Consider the following 27,936-nt stretch of genomic DNA (forward strand, 5'->3'; position numbering starts at 1 on the left):
TGTAATAAAAAGTGAGATGAAATGTAACTAGAACTGTGAAAATGCCACTATTAAATAAGAACAGACTTTTGATAAAGGGTTTTTGACATTTAAATATTTTAAATAAATCCTATAATGCTCACTTAACTCTAAAATAAGAGAATTATGAAATGACATTTCACTGAGTTGGGTTTTGACAGTGTTAAATTATTTCACACATTATTGTTTCATTGAAATATTTTTCAATTTCTTAATGTGATTATTTCATCATTGTTTATTTATTTAACATTGAAACTGGGGCTCCATGAATATTACTGCTTTTATTTTACAAAGTTTCTGTTTTAAAAGCATTGCAATCTCAAATTGCTTGTCACAGCAGCCCAGATACCTGTGGTCATCCTATGTTTATGTTACTGGTTTATTACATTCATGGGAAATTAACCACAATGCTGGAACTGACTATGATAGTGACCTACCAATAAAGTGTTCTTTTCCTTTCTTCAGTCTTGGGTTGTCTGTAAAAACACACAGAAAAAAAAAAAAAATTAATTGAATAAATAAATCTTTACTGTGAGCATACTGAACAGATTAGAACAAATTCCCACCACAAACAAACTCACCAAACACAATGAGGCGGATGTGGGTATCTGTGGAGCCCAGAGGATTCTGGGCCGTGCAGCGGAACATAGAGCCATTAAGGTCAGCGGGAACTCTCTCCAGAATGAGTTCCCTTCCATCATTCTCCTCACTGCCATCCAGCAGACGTCCGCCGACTTTGGTCCAAGTGAACATTGGCTCAGGGAAGACCTCGCTCTGTGTACACACACACACACACACACACACACACACACACACACACACACACACACACACACAGGTGTGTGAGGAGGGTCACTTTATGGATGAACCAGCTTGCTCCACCGCACAAGAGGGAGGAGGGGCACTACCATAAGCTTTTGCATTTTGTTCAACATGCAAGGTTGGCTTAACACATGAACTGTGGCAAACTGTGTGGAAACACACACACCTACACACACGTATGTCATGATTTCTTCTCAGATTCTTCCATATAAATGCCAGCTACAACATGGAAGACAGGTGATCCCATAGTACAACCATGTTTCTATATCTTGGACTTGAAATATGTTTTCTAACAGTGAGCACATCTGTTCCAGATTAAGCTATGGTCTGTCATTCAGTGTGTGGTCATGTCTCAGTCTCTCTCTTATGATCTCAGTCAACAGTCAATCTAAGTGTGTTCTGTGTTCAGTCTGTGTGTGTGTGTGTGTGTGTGTGTGTGTGTGTGTGTGTGTACACAGTATATATCGGCAGATATAGCCATGTCAGAATTGTGTTTCTCCCTAACATCTGCAGGAAGGATTGGAACAACATCTGTTGTAATGTCATATTGGAAACTTTATAATGAAATCTTCAGTACTGTGTCCTACCCCTTTTAATGTGAAGAATTGACTGAAAGAGATAGTATTAGTGTGACAGTGAGAGTGAGTGTGAGACGCTGCTTTCCCAACAACAAGCCCTGGATCACCAGTGAATTGAGGGGTGTGCTTAACAAGGAGAAACAAGATTTCAGGTCAGGGGACAAAAAAGAATTGTTGAGTGTTTAACACGAGCTGAGGGAGAAGCTGAGGCAGAGCAGAGTGAAGGATGTGTGGACAGGAATGAAGGAGATCACAGGGCTCAAGGCAAAAGACAGACCAGCAGCCAGCAGCCTTGAGAAGGCCAGTGAGCTAAACCTCTTTTTCAAGAGGTTTAGCTCACAGCCAGGAGTGGCCTTGCATTCCCCTGCCCCTTTACACCTCCCCACTATCCACAATGGCCTCCACAACCCCCCTCTGCCCAAGCTTTCTCCCTCCAACCCTCAACCCTCCCTGGTGATCCCTCCCTTGGACTCAATTTCCACATCCCCCACCATCCTCCACCGCACCCCCTCCACTAGCACCATCCCCTGTCTGACTGCGGGCCAGGCAAGAAGACAGCTGGAGATGCTGTACCTGGGCAAGGCTGCTGGCCCTGACGGCATTAGTTCCAGAGTCCTGAGGACTTGTGCCAGCCAGCTGTCTGTGATCCTGGGTCACCTCTTCAACCTGAGCCTGAGCCTGCAGAGAGTCCCGGTGCTGTTGAAGACGTCCTGCGTAGTTCCTGTTCCAAAGAAGAAATCTCCATCTGGCCCCAACAACTACCGACCCGTTGCCCTTACATTGCTCATGATGAAGGTGATGGAGAGGCTGGTCCTGGCCCACCTTTGACCACAAGTGAAATCATTATTGGACCCTCTACAGTTTGCCTACCAACCCCATCTGGGTGTGGATGACGCCATCATACACCTGCTGCAGTGTGCTCACTCCCACCTGGATTGTAGCAGCAGCACTGTGAGGATCACTTTCTTTGATTTCTCTAGTGCATTTAATACCATTCAGCCGCTGCTCCTGGGTGAGAAGCTGTGAGTGATGGAAGTCGACGTGCCCACAATATCCTGGATTACTGACTACCTGACAGACAGACCACAGTTTGTCCAACTGGGCAATGTTCTGTCTGAGACCGTGGAAATTAGAACAGGAGCACCACAGGGGACTGTTCTGTCTCCTTTTCTCTTTACCTTGTACACCTTAGACTTCCAGTACAACTCCTCATTGTACCACCTACAGAAGTTTTCAGTTTTCAGGCAACTCAAGGGTGGTGGGGTGTATACAGGATGGAAGAGAGGAGGAATACAGAGCAGTGGTGGACGATTTTGTGGAATGGTTTGGTAGAAATCACCTGCTGCTTAACGTGGCCAAGACCAAGGAGAAGGTGATTTCAGACGGAACAGGATGACAACACAATCACTGTGCATTCTGGGGGAGAATTTCACAGTGGAGGATTACAAATACCTGGGAGTGCACCTCGACAACAGAATGAACTGGAAAACTAACATCAACGCTGTTTACAAGAAGGGGATGAGCAGACTCTATTTCCTGAGGAGGCTCAGATCATTTTATGTGTGCAGCAAGATGTTGGAGATCGGGAGCAGCATCAGAGCTGGCGACACCAACAGACTGAACAAACTGATTAAAAGAAGACCAGCTCCATTATTGGCTGCAAACTAGACACTTTTGAGGAGGTGGTAGAGAGGAGGACGCTGGACAGACTGTTATCCATCATGGGTTCTTAACATCCTCTTCACCACTTTGTGGACAACAGCAGAGCTCCTCCTCCAGTAGACTGCTCCAGCTCCGCTGTCACAAGAACCACTTCAGGAAATCATTCCTGCCACTAGCCATCGCACTGTACACTAGCAACTTCAACAGTTAATCCACCAACCTCACAATATTTTACATATTATCTGTCCTACTGCAATATTGCACATATGGTCTACATTTATTTATCATCCGAAACTGCACAAATTTTTGCTGTAAATACTTGTTTCTATACTTAGTTATATTGTATTTTTATTATATTATTAATATTATAATATTATAATATTATATAAGATGTATTATACATTAGAATTCATATTATATAACCATATATTTAGTTATACTTAGTTATATTTTTATTTTTAACAAACTGCTGTTATTCCTGTTTATAGTTTTTGTTACTTATTAAAAAATTGTTGTATACACTCAAAAAAACGAAATCTCAGTGTTGTCAGTTTTGATAAATCCTCTTTTATTGAATTTACTCAACAAATGTATATTTCAAAGTCTAATTGAGTCAGTTCTGCTGTCCGTCCGTCTTCTCCCGCTTCATCTGGGGCCGGGTCGCGGAGGCAGCAGCCTGAGCAGGGACGCCCAAGCTTCCCTCTCCCCGGACCCTTCCTCTAGCTCTTCCGGGGGGATCCCGAGGTGTTCCCAGGCCAGCCGAGCAACATAGTCACTCCAACGTGTCCTGGGTCTTCCTCGGGGCCTCCTCCCGGTGGGGCATGCCTGGAACACCTCCCTAAGGAGGCGTCCGGGGGCATCCGATAAAGATGCCCGAGCCACCTCAGCTGACTCCTCTCGATGTGGAGGAGCAGTGACTCTACTCTGAGCTCCTCCTGGGTGACAGAGCTCCTCACCCTATCTCTAAGGGAGCGCCCTGCCACCCTGTGGAGGAAACTCATTTCAGCCGCTTGTATCCGGGACCTCGTTCTTTTGGTCATGACCCAAAGTTCATGACCATAGGTGAGGGTAGGAACGTAGATTGACCTTTTGGCTCAGCTCCTTCTTCCCCACGACAGACCGCATTACTGCTGCCGCTGCACCAATCCGCCTATCAATCTCACGCTCCATTCTTCCCTCACTCGTGAACAAGATCCCAAGATACTTAACTCCTCCACTTGAAGCAGGAACTCTCCCCCAACCCGGAGGGAGCAAGCCACCTTTTTCCGGTCGAGAACCATGGCCTCGGACTTGGAGGTGCTGACTCTCATCCCAGCTGCTTCACACTCGGCTGCGAACCGCCCCAGTGCATGCTGAAGGTCCTGGTTCGAGGGAACCAACAAGACAACATCATCCGCAAAAAGCAGAGACAAAATCTGCCGGCTCCCTAACAGAACCCACTCCGGCTCCTGGCTGCACCTAGAAATTCTGTCCATAAAAATAATGAACAGAACCGGTGACAAAGGGCAGCCCTGGCGGAGTCCAACATGCACCAGGTTGTACAGGGAGTGTACAGCCCTCAGCAGAAGGCCTCCAACCCCATACTCCCGGAGCACCTCCCACAGAATGACGTGAGGGACACGGTCGAATGCCTTCTCCAAGTCCACAAAACACATGTGGACTGGTTGGGCAAACTCCCATGAACCCTCAAGCACCCTGTGGAGGGTATAGAGCTGGTCCAGTGTTCCACGGCCGGGACGAAAACCGCATTGTTCCTCCTGAATCCGAGGTTCGACTATCGGCCGGATTCTCCTCTCCAGTACCCTGGAATAGACTTTCCCAGGGAGGCTGAGGAGTGTGATCCCCCGATAGTTGGAACACACCCTCCGGTCCCCCTTTTTAAACAGAGGGACCACCACCCCAGTCTGCCAGTCCAAAGGCACCATCCCCGACTGCCACGCGATGTTGCAGAGGCGTGTCAGCCAGGACAGCCCTGCAACATCCAGTGACTTGAGGTACTCAGGGTGGATCTCATCCACCCCCGGTGCTTTGCCACCGAGGAGCTTGCAAACTACCTCAATGACTTCAGCCCAGGTGATGGATGAATTGACCTCTGAGTCCCCAGTCTCTGCTTCCTCTACAGAAGACATGACAGTGGGACTGAGGAGATCCTCGAAGTATTCCTTCCACTGCCCAACAATATCCCCAGTCGAGGTCAACAACTCCCCACCTCCACTGTAAACAGTGTTGACAGAGAGCTGCTTCCCCTTCCTGAGGTGCCGAACGGTTTGCCAGAATTTCTTCGAGGCTGACCAGTAGTCCTCCTCCATGGCCTCCTCGAACTCCTCCCCCGACCCGAGTTTTTGCTTCTACGACTGCCCGAGCTGCCGCACGCTTGGCCTGCCGGTACCTGTCAGCTGCCTCAGGAGTCCCATGAGCCAACCAGGCCCGATAGGACTCCTTCTTCAGCGTGACGGCATCCTTCTTACTTCCAGTGTCCACCACCGGATTTGGGGGTTGCCGCCATGACAGGCACCGGCGACTTTACGGCCACAGCTATGGACGGCTGCATCAACAATGGAAGTGGAGAACATGGTCCATGGTTCACACCCCTCCAGCTATCACTGTCACTACCCACGTGAGCATTGAAGTGGGGAGAACTCCAGCACATGGTGGCTGAGCTGGGGGGCTATAAGCAAGCCCACACCAGCTCTTCATATCGCACCGCGGGAAACTCCACAGTAGAAGGGAGTCCAGCCTCTCTCAAGGAGTTGGGTTCCAGAGGTGAGCCCGACTATCTCTAGCCGGTACCGCTCAACTTCCCACACTAGCTCTGCCCCCCCCCCCCCCCAGCGAGGTGACATTCCATGTCCCCATAGCCAGAGTTGTTGTTCAGGGTTTGGGTCGTCGGGGCCCCCGCCCACGACTGCCACCCATAGCACATTGCGCCAGCCCCTTCTGATCCTTCCTGTGGGTGGTGGGCCTACGGGAAGGCGGGCCCACGTTGCTCCTTCGGGCTGCGCCCGGCCGGGTCCCGTGGGCGCTCGCCTGTGAGCCCCAACCTCAGGCCTGGTTCCAGGGTGGGGCCCCAGTGATGCCAATCCGGGCGACGTATGCTTCCTTGATTTCTCTTTCATCATAGGGGCTTTTCGAACCGCTCTTAGTCTGACCCGTCACCTAGAACCTGTTTGCCTTGGGAAACCCTACCAGGGGCATTAAGACAACATAGCCTCTAGGATCATTCGAGTACTCAAACTCCTCCACCACGGTAAGGTGTCGGTTTTAAGTAAATCCAACATTTTATTTTTTTGAGTACATTCTGTGTTTGTATGTATGTTTAATTGCTACCACAACAAAATAATTTCCCAAATTGGGATCAAGAAGAAGCAGTCTAAAGTCATTTAGCCTGATTAAAGTAATAATAAGGTGTTGCAATTGGTGCTTTTAATAAACATAGTGGTATGCAATCACCCACATATCCAAGAGATGAACCCTATAATACATGATTGTTGTACTGTTGTACAGGTTTCACTGGCAATAAGGTTGATTTCCACTTGTAGAGGAGGGACCCCTGACCTGAAACTTTATGGATCCAGTCCTAGCACTCTTTTTTGAAAAAGGAGTACTTTTGGAGGTTCTTTCCGCCTTGTTGTTATTTTCTTCTTTCTATATTAATATATTAATATATTCATATTGCTTTCTCTCTGATCCAATTCCTGCTGCTGTTTGACATTTTGATCATTTCTTCTTCATATTGTTTCATCTTAAGCATAGTACACTGTTATTGTTTAACACTGATTCTATATGAGTCTATTGTTCTGTCTTTCTGTCCTAGTAAATTTTTGAAACATTTTATTTTCTTAAAGGTTATGAATATTATTACCTGTTTAGGTAGGATGCTTGAACTAGTTGTTGACCAATCTTCCCCACCTTCTCCTCATTTAGTCTTGTCTTGTTGATTAAAATATCACGTATTTTACTTTGTCAGTCCAGTGTTTTCTTTTCCAGTTTTCATTTGAATTCCATGAATGTTGAGACACATTGGTTTGCGTCATTTTGGAAATTTTTTCATGATGTAATCTGCCAAACTATGTCTGATATTAACCATTTGTTGCTTATGATATGATGTTTTTTTTGTTTGTTTGTTTTTTTTAACTTTTCTGGAAATAAAGAAGAGCATTCGAAAAAAATCACTTAGCTATGGTATTGTATGGTTATACCAACTACCCAGTGTTAGTGCCGTTGAAATACATTCTACTGTGGTGGATTTACTTACACTAACAGTCTTTAGCTTGTCACATGCAAATTTTTTGATTAATGACTGTACAAAGCGGCATGGCCTCTTTTTCCATGGAGCAGAGTTTGGGAGATTTAGAGGCACACCTTTGAATGATGTGAGGGTGCTGAGAAGAATATAACCTCACATCAAGACTTCCCAGACAAAAATCTTTTTTCTTAAATTTTATTGTCAAAATGAAATTCTACATAAGACATTATGTAGAAGGCAGCCCATCTCACATTCAAAAATAATAAATCTGGATAGATCCTGGTAGATATAGCAGCCAGGCCACCTGCGGCCATCCTTTCCCTCTGGAGTACAAAGGAGCATGTGGATGCCTGAGCCTTCCTTCGAAATGTTTGAACTGAGTACATGACATGTGAGTTGCTTTGATTTGAATGCATTTAAAATGACCTTAGTTGATTATAATTCAGTTTTCTGTGGTGATTAGTGTGATATTTCTTGATTATTAGGTTTATGGCATTTATATTTGATGTTAAATGACCTTTTGGATTATTAATTGTGTAAATTAATTATGGAATTAGGAAGTATGTCTAGTTAATATTCTTTATCCCATTCCTTTGTTGTCAGATGAAACCAGCTCAAACAACCTCATAGTAAAAGATTCAAGTGGAACCTCCTGTATGTGCTCATCTGTCCTAACCGACACACCATTGAGTTAAATTAAACCCTTAAACCAGAGCATACTAAGTTCTAAATATTCGAGAAATATTCTTCATGGTCCTTCGAGTCAGATTTAGATCAATTCAATGGACAAAGCACAACCACCGAGACGGCCAGTACGTCCTCACAAACCACCCAGTTACCTGGCAGATTACCAGACATTTCTAGCATGTGGGCCTAGGGCAGCTAACCCTGCTACTCATCAAACTTCAAAGCCTCCTGCTAACCCTCTACCTTCAGAGCCCCTAGATGGAGCTAACAAGGCTCAAACACCTATGGCTGGGAGAGGCCTGACTGCTGAGAAAAGCTCAACTTCAGGTGAACAACGTGCTCCACCACGCAAACTTTCCACCACAACTAAGGAACAGGAATTAAAGGGAGAAACAGCAACTACGGATATGGATGTTATGAAAGGAGAAAGAGAACAACTTCAAGGCCTCATCTTGACCCTGGGGAAAACAGTGCAGGCTCTTGGGGAAAGAGTTGAGAGACAGTTTTATTCTCCCTCATCCAACTCTTCTCATTTTTCTCATTCATCAGTCCATGACTGCCCTGATCACTTCCCAGAACCCTGTGTTCAGCAAAATCCTCCCCCAATTGTTAAGGAATTGCAGGACAAGCTATGTGAGCATAACATTCCCCTGGGTAATCGTGAGGTAAAGTATCCTTCTCCACCTGCTCCCAGTCGTGTTTGCTCCCTTCCACCCCCACCTGATTCACAAGTGCCTTCGTCACAGGATGTAAGGCCCAGGTCAGCCCAAGCAGTGCAGACCAGTGGAAACTCCAGTGGGGAACAACCTTATCTTGAAGCTTCAAGTGAGCTTTCTGGCATGCAGCAGCCATATTCTGGGGCCTCGACCGAAACTTATCATATGGGGCTATCTCATCCCTTTCTTCACCATATCCATCCTTCCCGAGGAAATACACCATCTGCTTCTCATGTTCTGAGACCTGCTCCACATTTTTCCCAAGCTTTCTCAAAATGGGCTGTGTCTTTTGAGTGGACAGAGAACACCATCTGCTGTGCATCACCCCAGTTGAGGAGAACCTCTACCTTGACCATCTCCGACCCAGCTCCAACTCCAGCCCCAGTTCCAGTCTGGAGTCCAGCTCTGAGTCCGGCTCCAATTCCAGCCCATAATCCGGATCCGAGTCCGGCTCCAATTCCAGTTCAGATTCCAGCTCCGATTCCAGCCCATAATCTGATTCAGAGTCCGACTCTAATTCCAGTTCAGATTCCAGCTCCGATTCCAGTTCAGATTTCAGCTCCAACTCCAGCCCGTCTGCCAGCTCCAATTCTGGTTCCTGCTCCAGCTAACATACCAGCCCTAGCACCAGCTCTTTCCTCTCAGTTGCCTCAGCTGGTAATTCCTCCACCTGCAATGGACCTCACATCCTCAGCAACTGACAATGTTCATGCTTCTTATGTGCAGATTCCCTATGCATACCCCCAAACTGCTGGGAATCCTCCTGCACTTTTCCTTACGGGCAGCTTCATGCACCTTTGCACAGCCACCAGTCACCTTCAGTTGCTGCAGATCGACCTCCTTCCTCACAGCTTCAGACCACATCAACTGGTCATTACTTGTGTCCTCCAACTACTGTTCCTTCTCTGAATGTCCGGAATGTAGACACCATTAACCCGTCTCATTCAGTTCTTCAGTACCAACCACAGCAATTCTCAAGGACTAACAGAGTCTCTCATATTTGCAGCCCCTCCTTTCCATACTTTACCAGAGATGATCCCAGACAGTTTGCCCTGCTAAGGATGGCTCTTACTAATCTTCTGCCTCATGATGAAAGCGAGCAGTTCAAATATCATGTATTATATCATGTATTATTGGATAACTTGAAGCTGGACACAGCCTGTCACCTTGCTCTGGCCTATGCACATCATCCTCTTCCTTAGTCCCTACTCATGGGCAGACCTGCCCCTTCTGTGATGTCCCTGACCACCACTTAAGTGTTTGTCCAGATTTCTGTCAGTTACCAAAGGATGAAGGTGGATCCAAGAGAAAGGGCGTTGCTGGAGATGTGCACACAAACATAAGGCCTCAAATTGTGACCTCAGGAAGCTTTGCCCAAAATGCAAAGGAAAACATCTCGGTGTCCTCCATGAAGTGAATCAACCATGGAGAGATCTCAGTACTTCTTGCCTTATTTGATCTAGCTGCAGCTCACATGTCCTTCTGAAAGTAGTCAGAGTTTTGCTAAGCTACCGTGGAAGTCGACTTGAAACCTATGCTATATTAGATGATGGTTCTGAGCGGACTGTGCTACTAGCAACTGCAGCCACATTTCTTGGTCTTGATGGGGCGGCTGAGTCACTTATGCTGAAAACTGTCTGCCAAGGGACTGAGACCCTAGCCGGTACCACAGGTACATTCAACGTTTCCTCTGCATCAAACAAATACAAGAAGTTCATCATACAAAATGACTTCACTGCTGAAACACTGGGCCTTGCACCACAGTCCTATCCTGCTCAGGTCCTGCAAAGATTCAAACATTTGCATGACTTACCACTCCAGGCTTTCCAAAAAGTTCAGCCCCTACTCCTTATTGGCTCAGATCACCCTCATCTTGTGTGTCTTGTTGAGCGAGTTCGTTTGGGTTCAGGGGGTGGCCCAGCAGCAGTCCACACACGTCTTGGTTGGGCTTTGCAAGGTCCAACAATGACCCCTGAGGATCACCTTGCCACTTCCGGTTCCTCTTCTCGAGAGACTAGTCCACCAGTTCAGTCCTTGTTCATATCTTGTACAGCCCTAGATGCAGACCTTTATCGTGCTGTAGAAAGACTGTGGAAAGTTGACGTACTTCCTTACCAAAGTGACTTGTTCCAAACAAGACAAGGAGGCACTAACTCTTCTTGAGAATCAAACAATGAGAGTAGAGATCAATGGAGTTGATCGTTATGCAAGCCCTCTAATTCGCAAGATGAACGCCCCTAAACTGCAGGCACCAAAGGAATCAGACCTACCAGCCCTCAGACGGACAGAAAAGAAGCTGTTAAAGAATCCGGAGCGAGCAGCCATCTATGGTCATGAGATCAACAAGTTGTTAGACGCTGGGTATGTGAAGAAGCTTAGTTCTCATGAAGTGGTCCACACTGATGAGTCATGGTTCATACCCCACCATCTTGTGGAACACAATGGCAAACACTGCCTGCTGTTCAACTGCTCATTCCAATACCAAGGGCAGATCTTAAACGACCTTCTTCCTGGCCCAATCCTAGGCCCTTCTTTGATGGGTGTTCTGCTGCGTTTTCGTCAGCATTCTTTTGCCATTTCTGGTGATATCAAAGCTATGTTTCAGGTTAGATTGCTGGCTGAGGACAGACCTCTCCTCCGTTTCTTATGGCAAAACATGCGACGTGAAGAACCAGTGGAGGTCTATGAGTGGCAAGTTCTGCCATTTGGCACAACATGCAGTCCTTGTTCTGCCACATATGCCATGCAGTGCCATGTGAGAGACAATCAAGTGGGTCAGGAAGATGTCTTAACATTAGTCCTGCAGTCCTTCTATGTAGACAACAGTCTGCAGAGTTTTCCAACTGAGAGCAGGCCAGAACCCTTCTTGATAAGCTCAGAGCATTGCCTCTGGTGGCTTTGAAATCCAACAATGGATCAGTAACCTTCCTTCAGTGGTTGAGCATCTACGCGAAGAGGGTTGATCATCGAGCAACTGTGGCTGAGTCAAGACCGCACCGACCCATGGGAAGGAGCATTGGGCTTAATATGGTACTGCTCTTCAGACACCCTGGGATACAAACAGAGAACTATTCAATACCACACCCTTACCCTCCGCAACGTGTACAGGATACTGGCCAGTCAGTATGAGCCCCTCATGTTCATCATACCATTCACCACCTGCGCCAAAGTCCTTCTCCAGAAACCAAAGAACGGGAATGGGATGATCCATGTCTTCGTGATGCCTTCGTGAAAGCCTGGACATTGTGGGAAAACGAACTTCCCCAGTTGGCCCAAATCAAACTCCCAAGGTGTCATGGACCCACTGAAGACCAAGATCCTTCTATGACCAGGGAATTGCATGTGTTTTCTGAGGCCTCTGAAGCAGCATATGGCTCTGTAGCATCTGTGTACAGTGGACTCAAATGGACAGGTTCATGTCTCCTTTGTTATGGCTTGTTCAAGGGTAGCACCAAGATGGCAGATCACAGTTCCCCGCTTGGAATTGCGTGCTGCTCTTACTGGGGTCCAACTAGCAAGGATGCTGCAGACTGAGCTGACTCTACCTCTCCACCGCTTGGTGATGTGGACGGACTCCACAACTGTTCTCACCTGGCTGCAATCAGAGTCTTTTCAGTACAAGATTTTCTTTGCCCATCGGATTACGGAGATCCTACACAAATCCCTCAGACTGGAGGTACATTGACTCAGCCAGCAACCCAGCTGACGATATTACCAGAGGAAAAACTCTCACTGAACTAGCAGCACCACACCGATGGAATCAGGGCCCTCCTTACCTTCTCACCAACGGCCCTTGAATCCATCCTCACCTTCAAACGATGCAGAGACAGAGTTGAGAAAATCTGCCTTCTGTGGCATAACCCATATGATGCCGACCAACGTTCTCTCCAACATCCTCAACTTCCAGTGTGGGAAAATGTAGTGGTCGGCACATCTCAACAAATCATCTCATTCTTGGATCCAGGTTCTCAACCTCCTGAGAGATCTTAAGTGGAAACTCTTCTTTTACAGCATGCACAACAGGAGAGTTTCCCAGAGGAGTATGCTTTACTACAAACAAGCAAACCAGTACCTAAACTTCTAACTTTGAACTTCAAACTTTATTTATTTATATGGCACTTTTCATACTTAAAAAGCAACACAAAGTGCCTCACAGAGGCTAAAAACAACAAAGAAGAAAACCCAGCCCTCCCGCCCCCATAACTACATACAGACACGCACGCACGCACACACACACACCCGCGTACACACCCATATGGACAAGATAAGGAATAAGCCACCTTTGGGGGCCATCCACACTGAGAGGGGCCCTGGCTCATGACCGGGGAGCGTCGCCCAAGACCACCCCGACCCAGGCAGACAGGAGGCCCCACACCAAGGTGCAGAGGCCTCCTATTAAAAACTAGTAAAAGAACCTTAAAATCTATCCTGAAATGCACGGGGAGCCAATGCAGCGATTTCAAAACTGGTGTAATGTGCTCCCGCCCTCTGGTCCTCGTCAGCACTCGTGCGGTTGAATTCTGTAGTAATTGAAGATTGGAGATACTCTTTTTGGGAAGACCAGAGAGCAGGGCATTATAGTAATTTAAGCGACAGGAGATAAAAGCATGCATCAGCACCTCCGTGCTGGCCTGAGAGAGAAACAGGCGGACTCTGGCTATATTCTTGAGATGGTAAAAACCTATCTTTGTTATGTTTTTGATGTTTATGTTTTTGCCCCCCCTAGTAGAGAATAAAAAGTTAAATACCATCTAGCTTTTTGTCTAAAATTAAATCATTTATGATAAAAGATTTGTTTAAAAGAGAGCGCACATTCAGCACAACTAATTTGATATCTGTGCTGAACGTGCGCTCATCATGGTGTTTTAAGAAATGTTAAAAACAGTGCTGGGTCTAAAAACATTTCTGGGTTTTAAATGTCTGTGTGAAGTGATGGTTCTAATGGTGTGAATGTCCTGAGTTTTTGGTGGCAGAGAGGGGGTTACTGATGTAAAGGTGTGTATGGTGTGGGTGAAACATGTGGTGGGTGAGGGTGCAGGTGAGTGTGGGGCAGAGGGCCTGTGTGCGTGAGTGATACCATTGAGTCAGGAGATGGCTGAAGTGCAGAGCGGACAGTGAGATCAGTGTTGACTGATAAAAGCCGTGAACCCTCCTGATTGGGGTGGAGATTGTCCCGTTTAAAAAGGCAAGGCCTGTTTAAAAATGCTATAAAATTGTCCACATACGGGATACTTTTGGTCAGGCAGTATCGCTTCAGCCACAGGTGCAGCTGGCAAAGCCAGCTGGTGATGATGTCACTGTAGCTTGGTGGCGGAAGCGGGCCAGAGATAATTAGGTGCTTCCCTGTGTCCAACAGGCGATCGATCAGCGACACGAAGTCCTTCTTCAGGACCTCAGACTGCTGGTTTTTCACATCGTTGATACTGGTCTCCAGGACCAGTGTGGAGGCCGGACTGTGCTGCGCACACAGCTGAAAAGCGGCGGATGCAATCTCCGTGACGCGGGCCCCAGGGTGGCAGAAGGTCCGGCCACTGAGCACTGCCACGTGCCTGACCATGGAGGTCCCCACCACCAGCACCGAGGGGTGAGTGTGTTGCATCACTGGCTCCCTGGAGGTGCGGCAGGGGCAAGGTGGAGCCTGCTGGGGTCACGTCGTGCTCCGGGCCGAGCTGGGGGGGGGACCATGCTGGACTGGCGGATCCCACTTCCTGGACTGGTGAGAGGCACGGCCAGCTGGGTGGACAGGTCCTGGAGGCGAGCTGGACCAGGCACCGATGGGAGGGAAATCCTGCAGGCTCAAAATGTTGAACCTGTTGTCCAGTGGCAGCTCTGGAGGCGGTGGAGGAGGAGATGGCCGAACTCCAGCGCCCTGGTGCACTACCGACCAGGGTTCCCTCTGCCTGAGTGGAGTTGAGCTCACTGGACCCTCCACCCCATCCTCCCTGGTGAAGCAGTGCTACTCCGCGGGGCGAAGGCAGGAAGTGGAAGGTGCGGTGACTTGGGCTTGGCTCCCTGTCAGTGCCAGCAGGACTCGGCCGGTGCTGGTGCCGGTGGTAATCGAGCCGGTCCACGGCAGGGTGGTGTTGTTCGTGGCCGCCATGTTCCGGTCACCAGCGCCGGATGCCCTCAGGTAGGTGATATGTTTCGCCTGGGCTGTGGCGACAGTGGAGAGGTCCAGGAGGATCTTGTCCCTATCTTTGAGGTCGGCCGGCAGACCGGAGATGCTCTCCCTCAGTTTTGAGAGGGTGGGGAGGCAGGACTCACACACTGCCATCATACCTGTAGCCCATGACGTCTCTCGGTAATCCACAGATCGATAACACGCTGACAAAATCGGGCTGGTAACATCGACAAAGGTCCAGCAGATCCACTGCAGTAAAGATATTTGGTCCAAAACACGATAATAATCCACGGAAAGATGTTTTCTCAGCCAGCGATGTGCCTCTGTTTCTCCTTACAACTTCTGGAAACTAAACAAACTGACGCAAACTGCTGCAAACTGGCGTCAACTACACGAGCTAAACAATCTGGCTCCTGACTTCGATCACACCATGAATCTAATTAGAGTTGGTGGTCAGCTGCGAAAAAGTGAGGATCTTGATTAAAACAATATCCACCCAACAGTCTTGGATCCAAAACACTACATCACCCAACTGCTCATCAAGGATTATGACCACAAGTTGCACCATTCTGGCCCAGAGTTTTTGCCAGCCTCAGGAGGAACTACTGGATCCTGCGTGGGAGACAAACAGTGAGGAAACACCAGCATTCATGTACTGACTGTAAGAAATGGAAAACAAAACCAATGGTCCCTCGGATGGCTGAATTACCTCCATCTTGCCTGCGTTTATTCAAGCCTCCCTTCTGGTCTACAGAGATGGACTGCTTCGGTCCTTTCTTCATTAAAGCTGGCCGCAGACAAGAGAAGAGGTGGGGGATTCTCTTCAAATGCCTTAACATGCTGTGTCCACATCGAGCTTCTGGCCAGTCTGGACACTGACAGCTTCCTTATGTCTTTCCGCCGCTTTGTTGCTCTGTGTGGAACCCCCTTTGAGATCATTTCTGACCATGGTACCAACTTTATTGGAGGCGAGAGAGAGTTACAGAGAACCTTTGATCAGTTGACCCCTGCCCTTCAGGAACAACTAGTGAAACTCGTTTCTTGAGAAACCCTCCGCATGCTCCACACTTTGGGGGAACCTGGGAAAGGGAGGTCAGAGCCATTAAGTCTGCCTTACGTTTGACCTTGGGTGATCAATCTGTTACAGAAGAGGTGCTGAACACAGTGTTGATAGAGGTGGAGGAGATCCTAAACTCAAAGCCCCTTGGATACCTGTCATTGGACATATCTGACCCTGACCCAGTTACATCCAACCTTCTCCTCATGGGGCGGATGGAGGCAGCCCTTCTACAGGTCATCTATGCCCTTCCAGACCTCCTGGGCACAAGGAGATGGTAGAATAGTCAAGTGCTTGCTGACCAATTCTGGCCAAGTTTTATCAAGTACTACCTACCAACACTTCAGCCACGGCAAAAATGGAAGGTGGACAACCCAATTCTTACCCTGGAGACCATGGTGATGGTTGTGGACCCCAATTTCCCCCAAGCATCATGGCCAATTGGAAAAGTGCAGAAAGTCCTGCCCAGTTCAGATGGAAGAGTCACCCTGTCAGTCGGGTGGTTGCTCTCATGGAAATCAAAGATGATCCAGAACCCTTCAAGAGTCCCTGAGGATTTTCCTTAAAATCAAATATGACTCGCATATTTGAGGGCTGTGGAAAATCCCCCAAGCCCTCTCTCTCTACCTGTTTCCCTCTACCTGAATGGAAAATCCTCAACCACTCCTACCTGCCTTCCCCTTCTTGGATAGATGGAGCCCAGAGGCTATATAGCAGCCAGGCCACATGCCACCATTCTTTCTCTCTGGAGAACAAAGGAGCATGTGGATGCCTCAGCCTTCCTTTGAAATGTTTGAACTGAGTACATGATATGTGAGTTGCTTTGATTTAAACCAGAGCATACTAAGTCCTAAATATTCGAGAAATATTCTTCAACAACTTGGGAAGGTGTAGTGCTATAACGGGCTAGGCTAGTCCAAACTATCCCAACCATTCTCCTACCAAACGTGGATAACAAAATGGACCACATGTTTTGGGGTGTACCAAGTGTGACATGAGAGAATGCTCTGTTTTAATATTTACTGAAATAGGGCTTAATGACAACATCTGTGACTCTCTCAGCCATTCGACTTGACCAGTTTATGTGCCACAGACCAGACAGAGCCTTGGGTTAGGGAGGGAAAACTCACGGTGGTGGAATCCGTGTTTACATCAGCAGTGCTTGGTGTTGTGGATACTTTGGCAGTCAGCAAACACTGTTCCTTGCTGGTGGAGTTTATGCTTGTCAAGTGCCAACCTTTCTATGTGCTGAGGGAATTTACTGCCATTCTGTTGGTCACTGTTTACATTCCCCCCAGCCCCAACAATAATGACAGAAAGGAGGCACTTGGGGAAGTGTATCAGGACATCACTGAGCAACAGACCACCTAGATGTATTTCTCATTCTAGCTATGGATTTCAACCATGCAGACCTTAAGTCTGTGCTTCCAAATATACACCAGCATATTGATTTTCCAACAAGGGGAAATATACACTGGACCTGTTTTACACAACCCACAAAGGTATCATCCACAAGGCATCATCCCTCCTCGACCTCGGCCTCTATGACCATATCATTGTCATGCATACAGACCATGGGTGAGAGTCAACAAAATGGTTCAGAATGAGGTACGTGTGTGGCCAGAAGGTACCGCCTCTGCCCTTCATGGCTGCTTTACCACCACAGAATGGGACATGTTTAAGCAGGCAACCACTTACAACAAACACGCCAATATTCAGGGATATACGGCAATTGCCACTGCCTACACCACCAAATGCACTGATGATGTGATGCACACTATCACTCAGATCACTCCCTTTAGAGTCACGGACACAGCTGGTCTGAGAAAAGACAAGGCCAACTTGTCCTGTGGCATCAGGAAAGCCAAACATTAGTACACAAAAAGGATAATTTGCCATTTCAGACACAGCAGAGCCACACAAAGCCTGTGCCAGGGTATTCAGACCATCATAAACTACAAACCCTCACCACAAACATGTGACAGCAACATCTCTCTACTGAACAATCTCTTTTTTGCACACTTTGATGCACAAAACAACACACCAGTACAGAAGACTACAGTTGTGTGCCTGTCGCCAGCCAGCATGAAGAGGTCCCTCTCCAAGATCAATGCCTGCAATGCTGCTGGCCCAGACAACATACAGTACCAGTCAAAAGTTTGGACACACCTTCTCATTCAATGGTTTTCTTTATTTTCTTCATACTAGATCAATACTGAAGACATCCACACTATGAAGGAACACATATGGAATTATGCAATAAACAAAAACCCAGAATATGTTTTATATTTTAGATTCTTCAAATTAGCTACAATTTGCTTTTGATGACAATGCTCTTGGCATTCTCTCAATCAGCTTCATGAGGCAGTCACCTGGAATGGTTTTAGAACAGTCATGAAGGAGTTCCTAGAGGTGCTGAGCACTTGTTGGCTGCTTTGCCTTCACTCTGCGGTCCAATTCATCCCAAACCATCTCAATTGGGTTTAGGTCAGGTGATTTTGGAGGCGAGGTCATCTGACGCAGCACTCCATCGCTCTCCTTCTTGGTAAAATAGCCTTTACATAACCTGTAGGTGTGTTTGGGGTCATCGTCCTGTTGAGAAGCAAATGATGGTCTCACTAAGCGCAAAGCAGATGGGATGGCATGTTGGTGCAAAATGCTGTGGTAGCCATGCTGGTTAAGTGTGCCTTGAATTTTGAATAAATGTGTCAGTGTCACCAGCAAAGCACCCCCACACCATCATACCTCCTCTTCCATGCTTCACAGTAGGAACCACACATATAGACACCATCAGACTCACCTTCTCTGTGTCTCACAAAGACATGGTGGGTAAAGCCAAAAATGTCAAATCTGGACTCATCAGACCAAATGACAGATTTCCACTGTTCTAATGTCCATTGGTTGTGTTTCTTGACCCAAGCAATTCTCTTCTTCTTCGTGTTCCTCCTCAAAAGTGGTTTCTTTGAGCAATTTGGCCTGATTCACGCAGTCTCCTCTGAACAGTTGATGTTGAGATGTGTCTGCTACTTGAACTCTGTGAAGCATTTATGTGGGCTCTAATCTGAGGTGATGTTAATTTGAAGTTTCTGAGGCTGGTAGCTCTGATTAACTTGTCTGCAGCAGAGGTAACTCTTGCAGTCCTCATGAGAACCAGTTTCATCATAGCATTTGATGGTCTTTGCGACTGCACTTGAGGATATGATCAAAGTTCTTCAAATTTTCCGGATTGACTGATCTTCAGGTCATAAAGTAATGATGGACTGTTGTTTCTCTTTACTTAGTTGAGTGGTTCTCACCATAATATGGATTAGAACAGTAGCCATAGGGGCTATTCACTGTATAGGTCTTTGTACCAACCTTACCTCTGCACAACACAACTGATGGTCTCAAACACATTAAGAAGACAAGAAAATGCAGAAATTAACTCTTTACACTCTTTACTCTTTTTCTAGCTTCATTCTCTTCTCATGAAGCTGATTGAGAGAATGCCAAGAGTGTGCAAAGCTGTCATCAAAGCAAATGGTGGCTAATTTGAAGAATCTAAAATATAAAACATATTTTGGTTTGTTTAACACTTTGTTGTTTACTACATAATTCCATATGTGTTCCTTCATAGTGTGGATGTCTTCAGTATTAATCTACAATGAAGAAAATAAAAAAAATAAAATAAAGAAAAACCATTGAATGAGAAGGTGTGTCAAAACTTTTGACTGGTACTGTACCTACATACATACCATACTGAAGGACCTCAAAGATGCTCTTAAGGATATCTTCAACATCTCTCTAGGTCAGGCTGTTGTCCCCATGTGCTTTAAAGCCTCCACCATCATACCTGTACCAAAGAAGTCATCTCCATCCTACTTCAATGACTATTGCCCTGTTGCACTGACCTCCACCATCATGAAATGCTTTGAAATGCTAGTCATGTATCAAAAAAAGATTCATCCTTCCCTGGACCCATTTCAGTTTGCATATGGGGCCAGCCCATCAACTGATGATGCAATCTCACCCGCTCTACACTCAGCCCTCACCCTCCTGGACACAAGAGACTCTTATGTGAGAATGTTGGTCATAGATTTCAGTTCAGCATTCAACCCCATCATCCCAAATTCTCTGTGTAATTGGTTGCTGGACTTTCTCACTGAAAGATCACAAGCAGTATGGGTTGGCAACAACACATTAACCTCCATTACACTTAGACCAGGGCCACTCCAAGGTTGTGTGCTCAGTTCCCTGCGCTTCTCCCTACTGACTTATAACTGTGCACCAAATGACAGTACCAGTCAACTCATATGATTTGCAGATAGCATAACTGTGGTAGGTCTCATCAACAACAACAGTGAGACTAACTACCAGAACAAAGTGAAACAGTCTGCCATGTGGTGCAGAAATAATAATATCCCTGAATACTAATACTACTACTAATAATAACAATAATAATAATAAACTTTATTTGTATTGCACCTTTCATACAGGGGTTGCAGCTCAAAGCTGCTTTACAAGAAAGGAGTCACATGCACCAAGAGTGCTTTTCATGAAAAGACCAGATGGACATGAAAACAGATAAAAATGAATGCAAAATAAGATTGAAATAAGTATGGAAATGAAAATAAAGACGATTCACATAAATTCAAGTCACATAATAAAATATCAAAATCTAGGTAAAAATAGAGTAGAATAATGATAACAGGATAGACATTAAAAACAGATTAAAAAAAAAGTGAATGTAAAATAAGATGGAATAAGGACAATGCATAAAACCAAACAACATTTTAAAAGAAATGCAGCAGTGTGTAAGGGCGAGGCAAAGCACAAAAGTTTCAGACCTGTATTAAGAAGTCATAGCTAGTGAAAGGCTAAAGTGAAAAGATAAGTTTTTTGCTTTCTTTTGAAAGTATTGTAACAATTTGGCTCTGTGTAGTGCAGTGGTTCTCAAACTTTTTACAGTGTGTACCACCTAAGAAACGAGCTCTCCAAGTACCACCATTACGACCAACCTGAACATACAGTAGTGGAGGCTTACCCTATTAGCTATGGACAGTTCACAAAGGAAGCATGCCGACTCCAAATATGAGGATTATTCATTGATAATTGTGGCCAGCCACAGCCACACTGTACAACAGTAGCATTATAACAGGCACTTAAACTAATCCCAACAAGGTGCGGCACCTCTTTACCTCTCATACATACAATAAGCGAGAACATTAAGAATAACAGCTGTATTTCATTCATTCACACACACTCACTCACACACACACACACACACACACACACACACACAGTGTGTGGCAGAATGGCAGAACCATAAGTGTTCTGTTTCTTAAAAAAAATTCTTCTAATCTAGGTCACAGATAATCCAAATTCCAATTTTTTATTTTTTATTTATTTTCTTTATTTTTTTTTAGCAACGAAGATATGAAACATAAAAAAAAAAAATCACAAATCTATAACAAGAATGAACATTCACGTTAGAAGTGCTGTATCCAAAAGTCCAACAGCGACTATTTTTTCAAACCAGTCTTCAACGTTTCATCCCAAGACAGTTCTACAACCCCTGGCAAAAATTATGGAATCACCAGTCTCGGAGGATGTTCATTCAGTTGTTTGTGTAGAAAAAAGCAGATCACAGACATGACACAAAACTAAAGTCATTTCAAATGGCAACTTTCTGGCTTTAAGAAACACTAAAAGAAATCAAGAAAAAAAATTGTCGTAATCAGTAACAGTTACTTTTTTAGACCAAACAGAGGGAAAAAATATAGAATCACTCAATTCTGAGGAAAAAAGTATGGAATCATGAAAAACAAACAAACAAAAGAACACTTCAACACACCACTAGTACTTTGTTGCACCACCTCTGGCTTTTATAACAGCTTGCAGTCTCTGAGGCATGGACTTAATGAGTGACAAACAGTACTCTTCATCAATCTGGCTCAAATTTTCTCTGTTGGATTGGTGTTGCCAGATCAGCTTGCAGGTTGGAGCCTTGTCATGGACCATTTTCTTCAACTTCCACCACAGATTTTCAATTGGATTGAGATCCGGACTATTTGCAGGCCACGACATTGTCCTTATGTGTCTTTCTTCAAGGAATGTTTTCACAGTATTTGCTCTATGGCAAGATGCATTATCATCTTGAAAAATGATTTCATCATCCCCAAACATCCTTTCAATTGATGGGATAAGAAAAGAAATCAGAAATCAGAAATCAGAAAAAGCTTTATTGCCAAGTACGATTTTACACATACGAGGAATTTGTTGTGGTGAAGTTGGTGTATGACACATCTACTAAACATAAGCTGTTCTGCCTGTGCATGAAGTGGAAGAGTTCTTGCTGTATGCACACATGCCGCGTGGCCAGGAGGGGGCAGCATGCACACGAACACAAGGGGACACTGTCCAAGACAACGAACAGGCACTGTACGAGCTAGTGAAATGCAACTTCAATGCAGAAGAGGCACTGAGACGATTACGCTTCAATGTTAAAGTGTTTAGTGAAGAGCTGTGTGCCTGGAGTGAGGAGGAGTGCAGGAGCTTTGAGCACGGCTATCGAGGTTACGGGAAAAACTTCCTTGGCGGTGGCAGCAGCGTACCAGATGGTGATGGAGGAGGTGAGGATGGACTCAATGGTGACTGTGTAGAAGTGCACCATCATTGTCTTGGCAGGCTGAATTTCTTCAGCTGCCGTAGGAAGTACATCCTCTGCTGTGCTTTCTTGATGAGGGAGCTGATGTTCGGCTCCCACTTGAGGTCCTGGGAGATGATAGTTCCCAGGAAGCGGAAAGACTCCACAGTGTCAATAGTGGAGTCACAGAGGGTGATGGGGGCAGGTGAGGCTGAGTTCTTCCTGTTGTCCACAACTATCTCCACTGTCTTTAGAGCGTTGAGCTCCAGGTTGTTCTGGTTGCACCAGGTAAGATGGTCAACCTCCCACCTGTAGGTGGACTCGTCACCATCAGAGATGAGTCCGATGAGGGTGGTGTTGTCCGCAAACTTCAGGAGCTTGACAGACTGGTGACTGGAGGTGCAGCTGTTCGTATACAGGAAGAAGAGCAGTGGAGAAAGAACACAGCCCTGGGGAGATCCGGTGCTGATGGTCTTAGCGTCAGAGACGTGTTTCCCCAGCTGTAATCCACCTGCAAGTGGAGTCAGGCACGCTCAGCTGGGAGAGCTTCTCCTGACACAGAGTTGGGATGATGGTGTTGAAGGTAGAGATGAAATCCACAAACAGGATCCTAGCATAGGTTCCTGCGGAGTCCAGGTGCTGGAGGATGAAGTGGAGGGCCAAGTTGACTGCATCTTCTACAGACCTGTTGGCCCTGTAGGCAAACTGCAGGGAGTCCAGGAGAGGGTCAGTGATGTCTTTGAGGTGTGAGAACACAAGGCCTTTAAGGTGGGCATCGGTGGAGGTGACTGGACCTGGAGCTGTTGGGAGGTGTCATGGGGGATGGTTGCTGGACTGTCCCTTTGTCTTTCAAAGTGGCAGTAGAACTCGTTCAGGTCGTTGGCTAGGCGTGAATCGTTGATGGAGTAGGGGGCTTTAAGCTTGGTTTACGCTTCTGCGTCGCGGCGACGCCGTACCTACGGCGTACACCCGACGCCGTCACTGAGCATTCATAGTTCTGCGTCGAGGGAACGTGTTGCTCCGCAATTCACCGCCAAGCCGCTAGGGGTGTGTGGCTGTATCCTTGTATGGTTTCGGGGGGCTCTTGTCGGATTCCTTGGTTTTCTTCCGGTCAGAGACAACAATGGTGACTGAGATGGAGCGGTTGTTTTTGGAGATGGAGCTCATCGATATCGAACAACAAATGTTGTTACTTCAAATGTTGAAGCGCAGGCGACGCAGAAGACGTTTGCGGAGGTGGTCTGTCCGACCACTGAACCAGTCGAGGATGAGAACGGGGGAATTTACCACACTGGTTCGCCCAGTGAGGCGTCTCGATGAGGAAATGCACTTTCGCTATTTTCAAATGTCAGCGGACCGATTTGACGACCTTCTTCGCCGTATACAACTGTTAATATCGCACCAGACAACACACAGCATGCCTGTTGATGCCGCCCAGAGACGGGCGGTGACGTTAAGAATTTTAGCCTCGGGTGGAAGCCAGCAAGCTGTGGCGGCTAGCTACAAACTGGCGTCGAGCACTATGTCCGGCGTTTTGTCCGAGGTCTGCAAAGCATTGTGGACAGCCCTCCAGCCCGAGTTTTTGCCGTGTCCTTCAACCAGCCAGTGGGAAGCCATTGCAGCAGATTACTGGCGGCTGTGGAACTTCCCAAACTGCGTCGGAAGCCTCGATGGTAAACACGTTACCATAAAAGCACCGCCACATGCAGGAAGTGACTACTTCAGTTATAAAGGGACTCACTCCATTGTGTTGATGGCAGCATGCGATGCCAGGTAAGAGAGCCACATAATTTAAAACTTGTTTGTTTGTCCATGTTGCACAGTAACCACACTAACAACATGCAATGATGAAAAATTTCTGTTTTTTCAGATACCGTTTCACAGTGGTGGACGTTGGAGGATATGGAAGAGAGAGTGATGGTGGTATTTTCAAAGAGAGCAAGTTCAGGTCAATGCTGCTCGACCATAAACTCAATCTGCCCCCACCAGCTACACTTCCAGGGACCGCATCAAAGGCCCTGCCGCTTCCCAGCCTTCCACTTCCTCCTCTCTTCTCCATGCAGGTAGGTACACGGCCGCATACCGGCAGGCTATTTTTTAGCTTACATTAGCCTATTAAATGGTTCGGCTCTGTGTTTTTTTTTAAGTGGTCCATCGTGGTTAAGAGGATGGTGGCGATCTTCCTTCTTGGCGATAATTATTAGACAGAAAGGAGACCAGGTACAGACACATTAATGTAGATTTAGCCTAGCAATAGCCGGCTAGCCCAGGTGCTAAACGCCTCACCGGTCTGTGTTCACAGCAGCGCTAAGTCATCACCGGCGCACCACAGACGCTCCTCATTGCAAAGAGCCGTGCAGAGCCTCTTCATCTCTCTCGCCACTGGCTGAACGCCTGTTGATCCGGACCAGGGGATCGAATCTGGATGCTCAGATAAGTGCAGGAACGCTGCTGCTTCGCCGACCCTTATTGCCCGTAGCTTGTGCATGCTGCTCCTGCTCCTGCTCCTGCTTCTGCTTCGCTCGCTACTGCCTGCTCCGCTTGCCACTGCTTGCCCAGCTTGCTATTGCTGCCACCGCTTCGTGTTGGGACTAGCTTGGAGTGGTTGTTTGGGCCCTGGTACTCCGGCCCAGCTCCTCTCCTAACATCGGGTCCCAGCGGTGGTTGCCCAGCCTGGACTGTGTGTGTGTGTGGGTGGGCGTGTGTGAGTGCGCTACGAACACCAATGACATTGTGAACTAATTGTGTTCTCCCCTCTCCTTTCCAGTTGTTGGGAGCCGACGGTGGTGGTGGTGTCCCGGGTGGCGGTGTCCCTTGTGTGTGGTTTGATCCTGGAGTTTGGTTTACGATGTAATTCACTTTCGGGTTTGGTGTCACGTGTGAGTGGGGTGTTCCTCTTTTAAGTTGGACTTCCTCCCCCAAGTCTCCCCTGCACTGTCGGTAAGCTTCCCCGTTGGAGTAGGGTGTTAGCACCTTAGTTTCCTTTTAAAATTTGTTTTCTTTTATCGTGAGTGATTTGTTAATAAACATAAACCTTTGATTGACATTGAACCACACCTCCTGCCCTCCTTTGTATAACTTACCTGCGTGCCTCTCTATTACAACCTCTACTATCCAGAATTCCCTGGGTGAAAAATCCCAGGGTGGCGTTGTCGGCTTTCCTATCCAAAATTTATATACTCTGATCTGGTCCATAAGACTGTATCAGCCCTCGTACCGCCACACTATACAGGAAAAGGCATGAGCATGGACAAGCAAGTGTACAACTACCGCCACTCCAGGGCCAGGCGGGTTATTGAAAACACGTTCGGGATCATGGCTGCGTGGTGGAGAATTCTTGGGAGACCAGTTGATTTCCGGCCTGAAAAAGCAGTGGATGTTGTGAAAGCCTGTGTGGTCCTACACAACTACCTCACCTACACTGATGAAGTGAGCACCCCAGACAGCAGATACATCCCACCGAACTTTGCGGACATTGACAGTTCTGAATCAGTGCAGCCTGGTGAGTGGAGAAAAGTAGTGGCCAGTGACTCCAATCTCGTTGAACCTGTGGATCCGGCACAGATGTCCAGGGCCCGTTCCACCAGAGCTGCCTTGGCTGTGCGGAATGACCTGATGGCTTTCTTTCAGTCACCTCAAGGAACCGTGCCATGGCAAAATGAGATTGTGTGCCGAGGTACACTCAATCAGTGATGGTGGAATGATCCATAGTGTGTAAACTGTCTATGTTGTTGAAAATAAACATCAAAACCACTCTTTCACACCAAACTTGTGCTTTATTGTTCATGTGATTTGTGCATAAAGAAGCATAAACATAAATAAGTCACAGCAATCCTCAGTATAATATAAAAGGTCACAGTAAAGTGCACTCAAACCACACAAAACAAAACAATTTACAACTGAAAGTCCAGTGCTTTTTCCAGACTACTTTTTTCTTTCGTGGATCAAGCTGTACACTTTAAACATTACATCTGGTCTCTCATCCTCTGGCACTCTGTGCAGAAGGTCGGCCACCGTTTGCCCGAACCTTGAGCACCCCTCCGTCCCTTGCAGTATCTTCTGCTGCAGCTCCATCCTGCGTTCCTCCAGGGTTGCCATCTGCCGCATAAACCAGTCCTCTTGTTGTTGGTCCCTCTTCCTTTTGGGCCGAGAGACGGGGGACTCGAGAGGAAGAGCAGGAACTGCAGGAGATGCAGGAGGAGCCGGAGATGCAGGAGGAGCCGGAGATGCAGAAGTGGCAAGCAGCTCCGGTGTGGAAGATCGTGAAGACAATGGCGCAGATGATGACGAGGCCGTGTCGCTCTCGGCTGAACAGGACGACGACGTCTGTTTTTAATGCAAGAGGGAAGGCTTTAGTCAATGTGGTGGAGTACAACCAATACTCTACATATTTTTTGGCGTAAGCACAACACATACCTTTTCCTCGTAATTCGAGTCCGTTTCCCGGTGCTTCATGTGTGGTGCCAGCCATGACAAAAAATGAAAAAAAGCTGGCACTTTTTGGCCGTCTGGGTCTCCACTTCTTGTGGCCATTCTCTTTCGGAGACGCACATATTTGTCGCGGAGATTCTTCCACCTCTTCATACATTCGGCGACCTCCATCCCCGTGTTTCGCAAGATTTCCCTCCATGAATTGTTTGCCATTTGGCAGTCTTTATAATGCCGTGAAGGGGAGTTGTAGAGGTGGTCGTACTTGCATACCTCCTCGATTATTCTCTCTTCGGCTTGGTCCATTCTTTCTTGTAGCTCTCACCACAGAAACTTTAAAAATGGCGGTGTTGTTGTGCTGCAACCATAGGGCTGCGACTGAACCGGAAATTACGTTGTGAGCGGACCAATCACAGTCCTCGACGTTCATGTCACTACGCGTCGACAGGATTTTTTGGAGGTGCGTGTCAGGCTACGGCGTAGGGGTCTGCATCGACGGCGTAGGTACGGCGTCGACACGACGCAGAAGCGTAAACCAGGCTTTAGGCTTATAGTTGGTGATCTGCCTGAGCCCTTTCTAGACAGACACAGAGTCGTTAGCTGAGAACTTGTGTTGGAGCTTCTCAGAGTACAGTCATTTAGCCTCTTTCACCACCTTGCTAAACTTGTACTTCGACTCTTTGAATCTGTCTTTGTCCCCACTCCTGAAGGCCTCTTCCTTTGCCAACCTTAGCTGTCTGAGTTGGGCTGTGAACCAGGATTTGTCATTGTAACTCACCCTGGTGTGTGATGGAACAGTCCTCACAGAAGCTGATATAAGTGTCCAAAATGTGAACGTTAACTTGTGCATTTATTGAAGATGTAATGACAGCCATCTCCTCAGTGCCTTTACCTGGCATGCAGCCCCATATCATCAATGACTGTGGAAATTTGCATGTTTTCTTCAGGCAGTTGTCTTCATAAATCTCATTGGAAC

The 27,936-nt window shown here is 46.8% G+C and overlaps 1 protein-coding gene across 4 annotated transcripts in view; it reads right to left on the reverse strand.

Moving 5' to 3' along the window:
- The window catches only part of igsf21b (immunoglobin superfamily, member 21b), a 121,484-nt gene that overhangs the window by 1,328 nt on the left and 92,220 nt on the right, over positions 1-27,936 (reverse strand). For all 4 annotated transcript variants that reach the window (XM_076740597.1, XM_076740593.1, XM_076740594.1 and 1 more), the window contains 2 exons: positions 600-792; positions 456-494 (listed from right to left, as the gene is read on the reverse strand). In XM_076740597.1, the coding sequence (XP_076596712.1) occupies positions 456-494; positions 600-792 (232 nt within the window). The remainder of the gene's footprint in view (positions 1-455; positions 495-599; positions 793-27,936) is intronic.

This window comes from Chaetodon auriga, chromosome 10 (assembly GCF_051107435.1).
Source record: "Chaetodon auriga isolate fChaAug3 chromosome 10, fChaAug3.hap1, whole genome shotgun sequence".
Lineage (NCBI taxonomy): Eukaryota > Metazoa > Chordata > Actinopteri > Chaetodontiformes > Chaetodontidae > Chaetodon > Chaetodon auriga.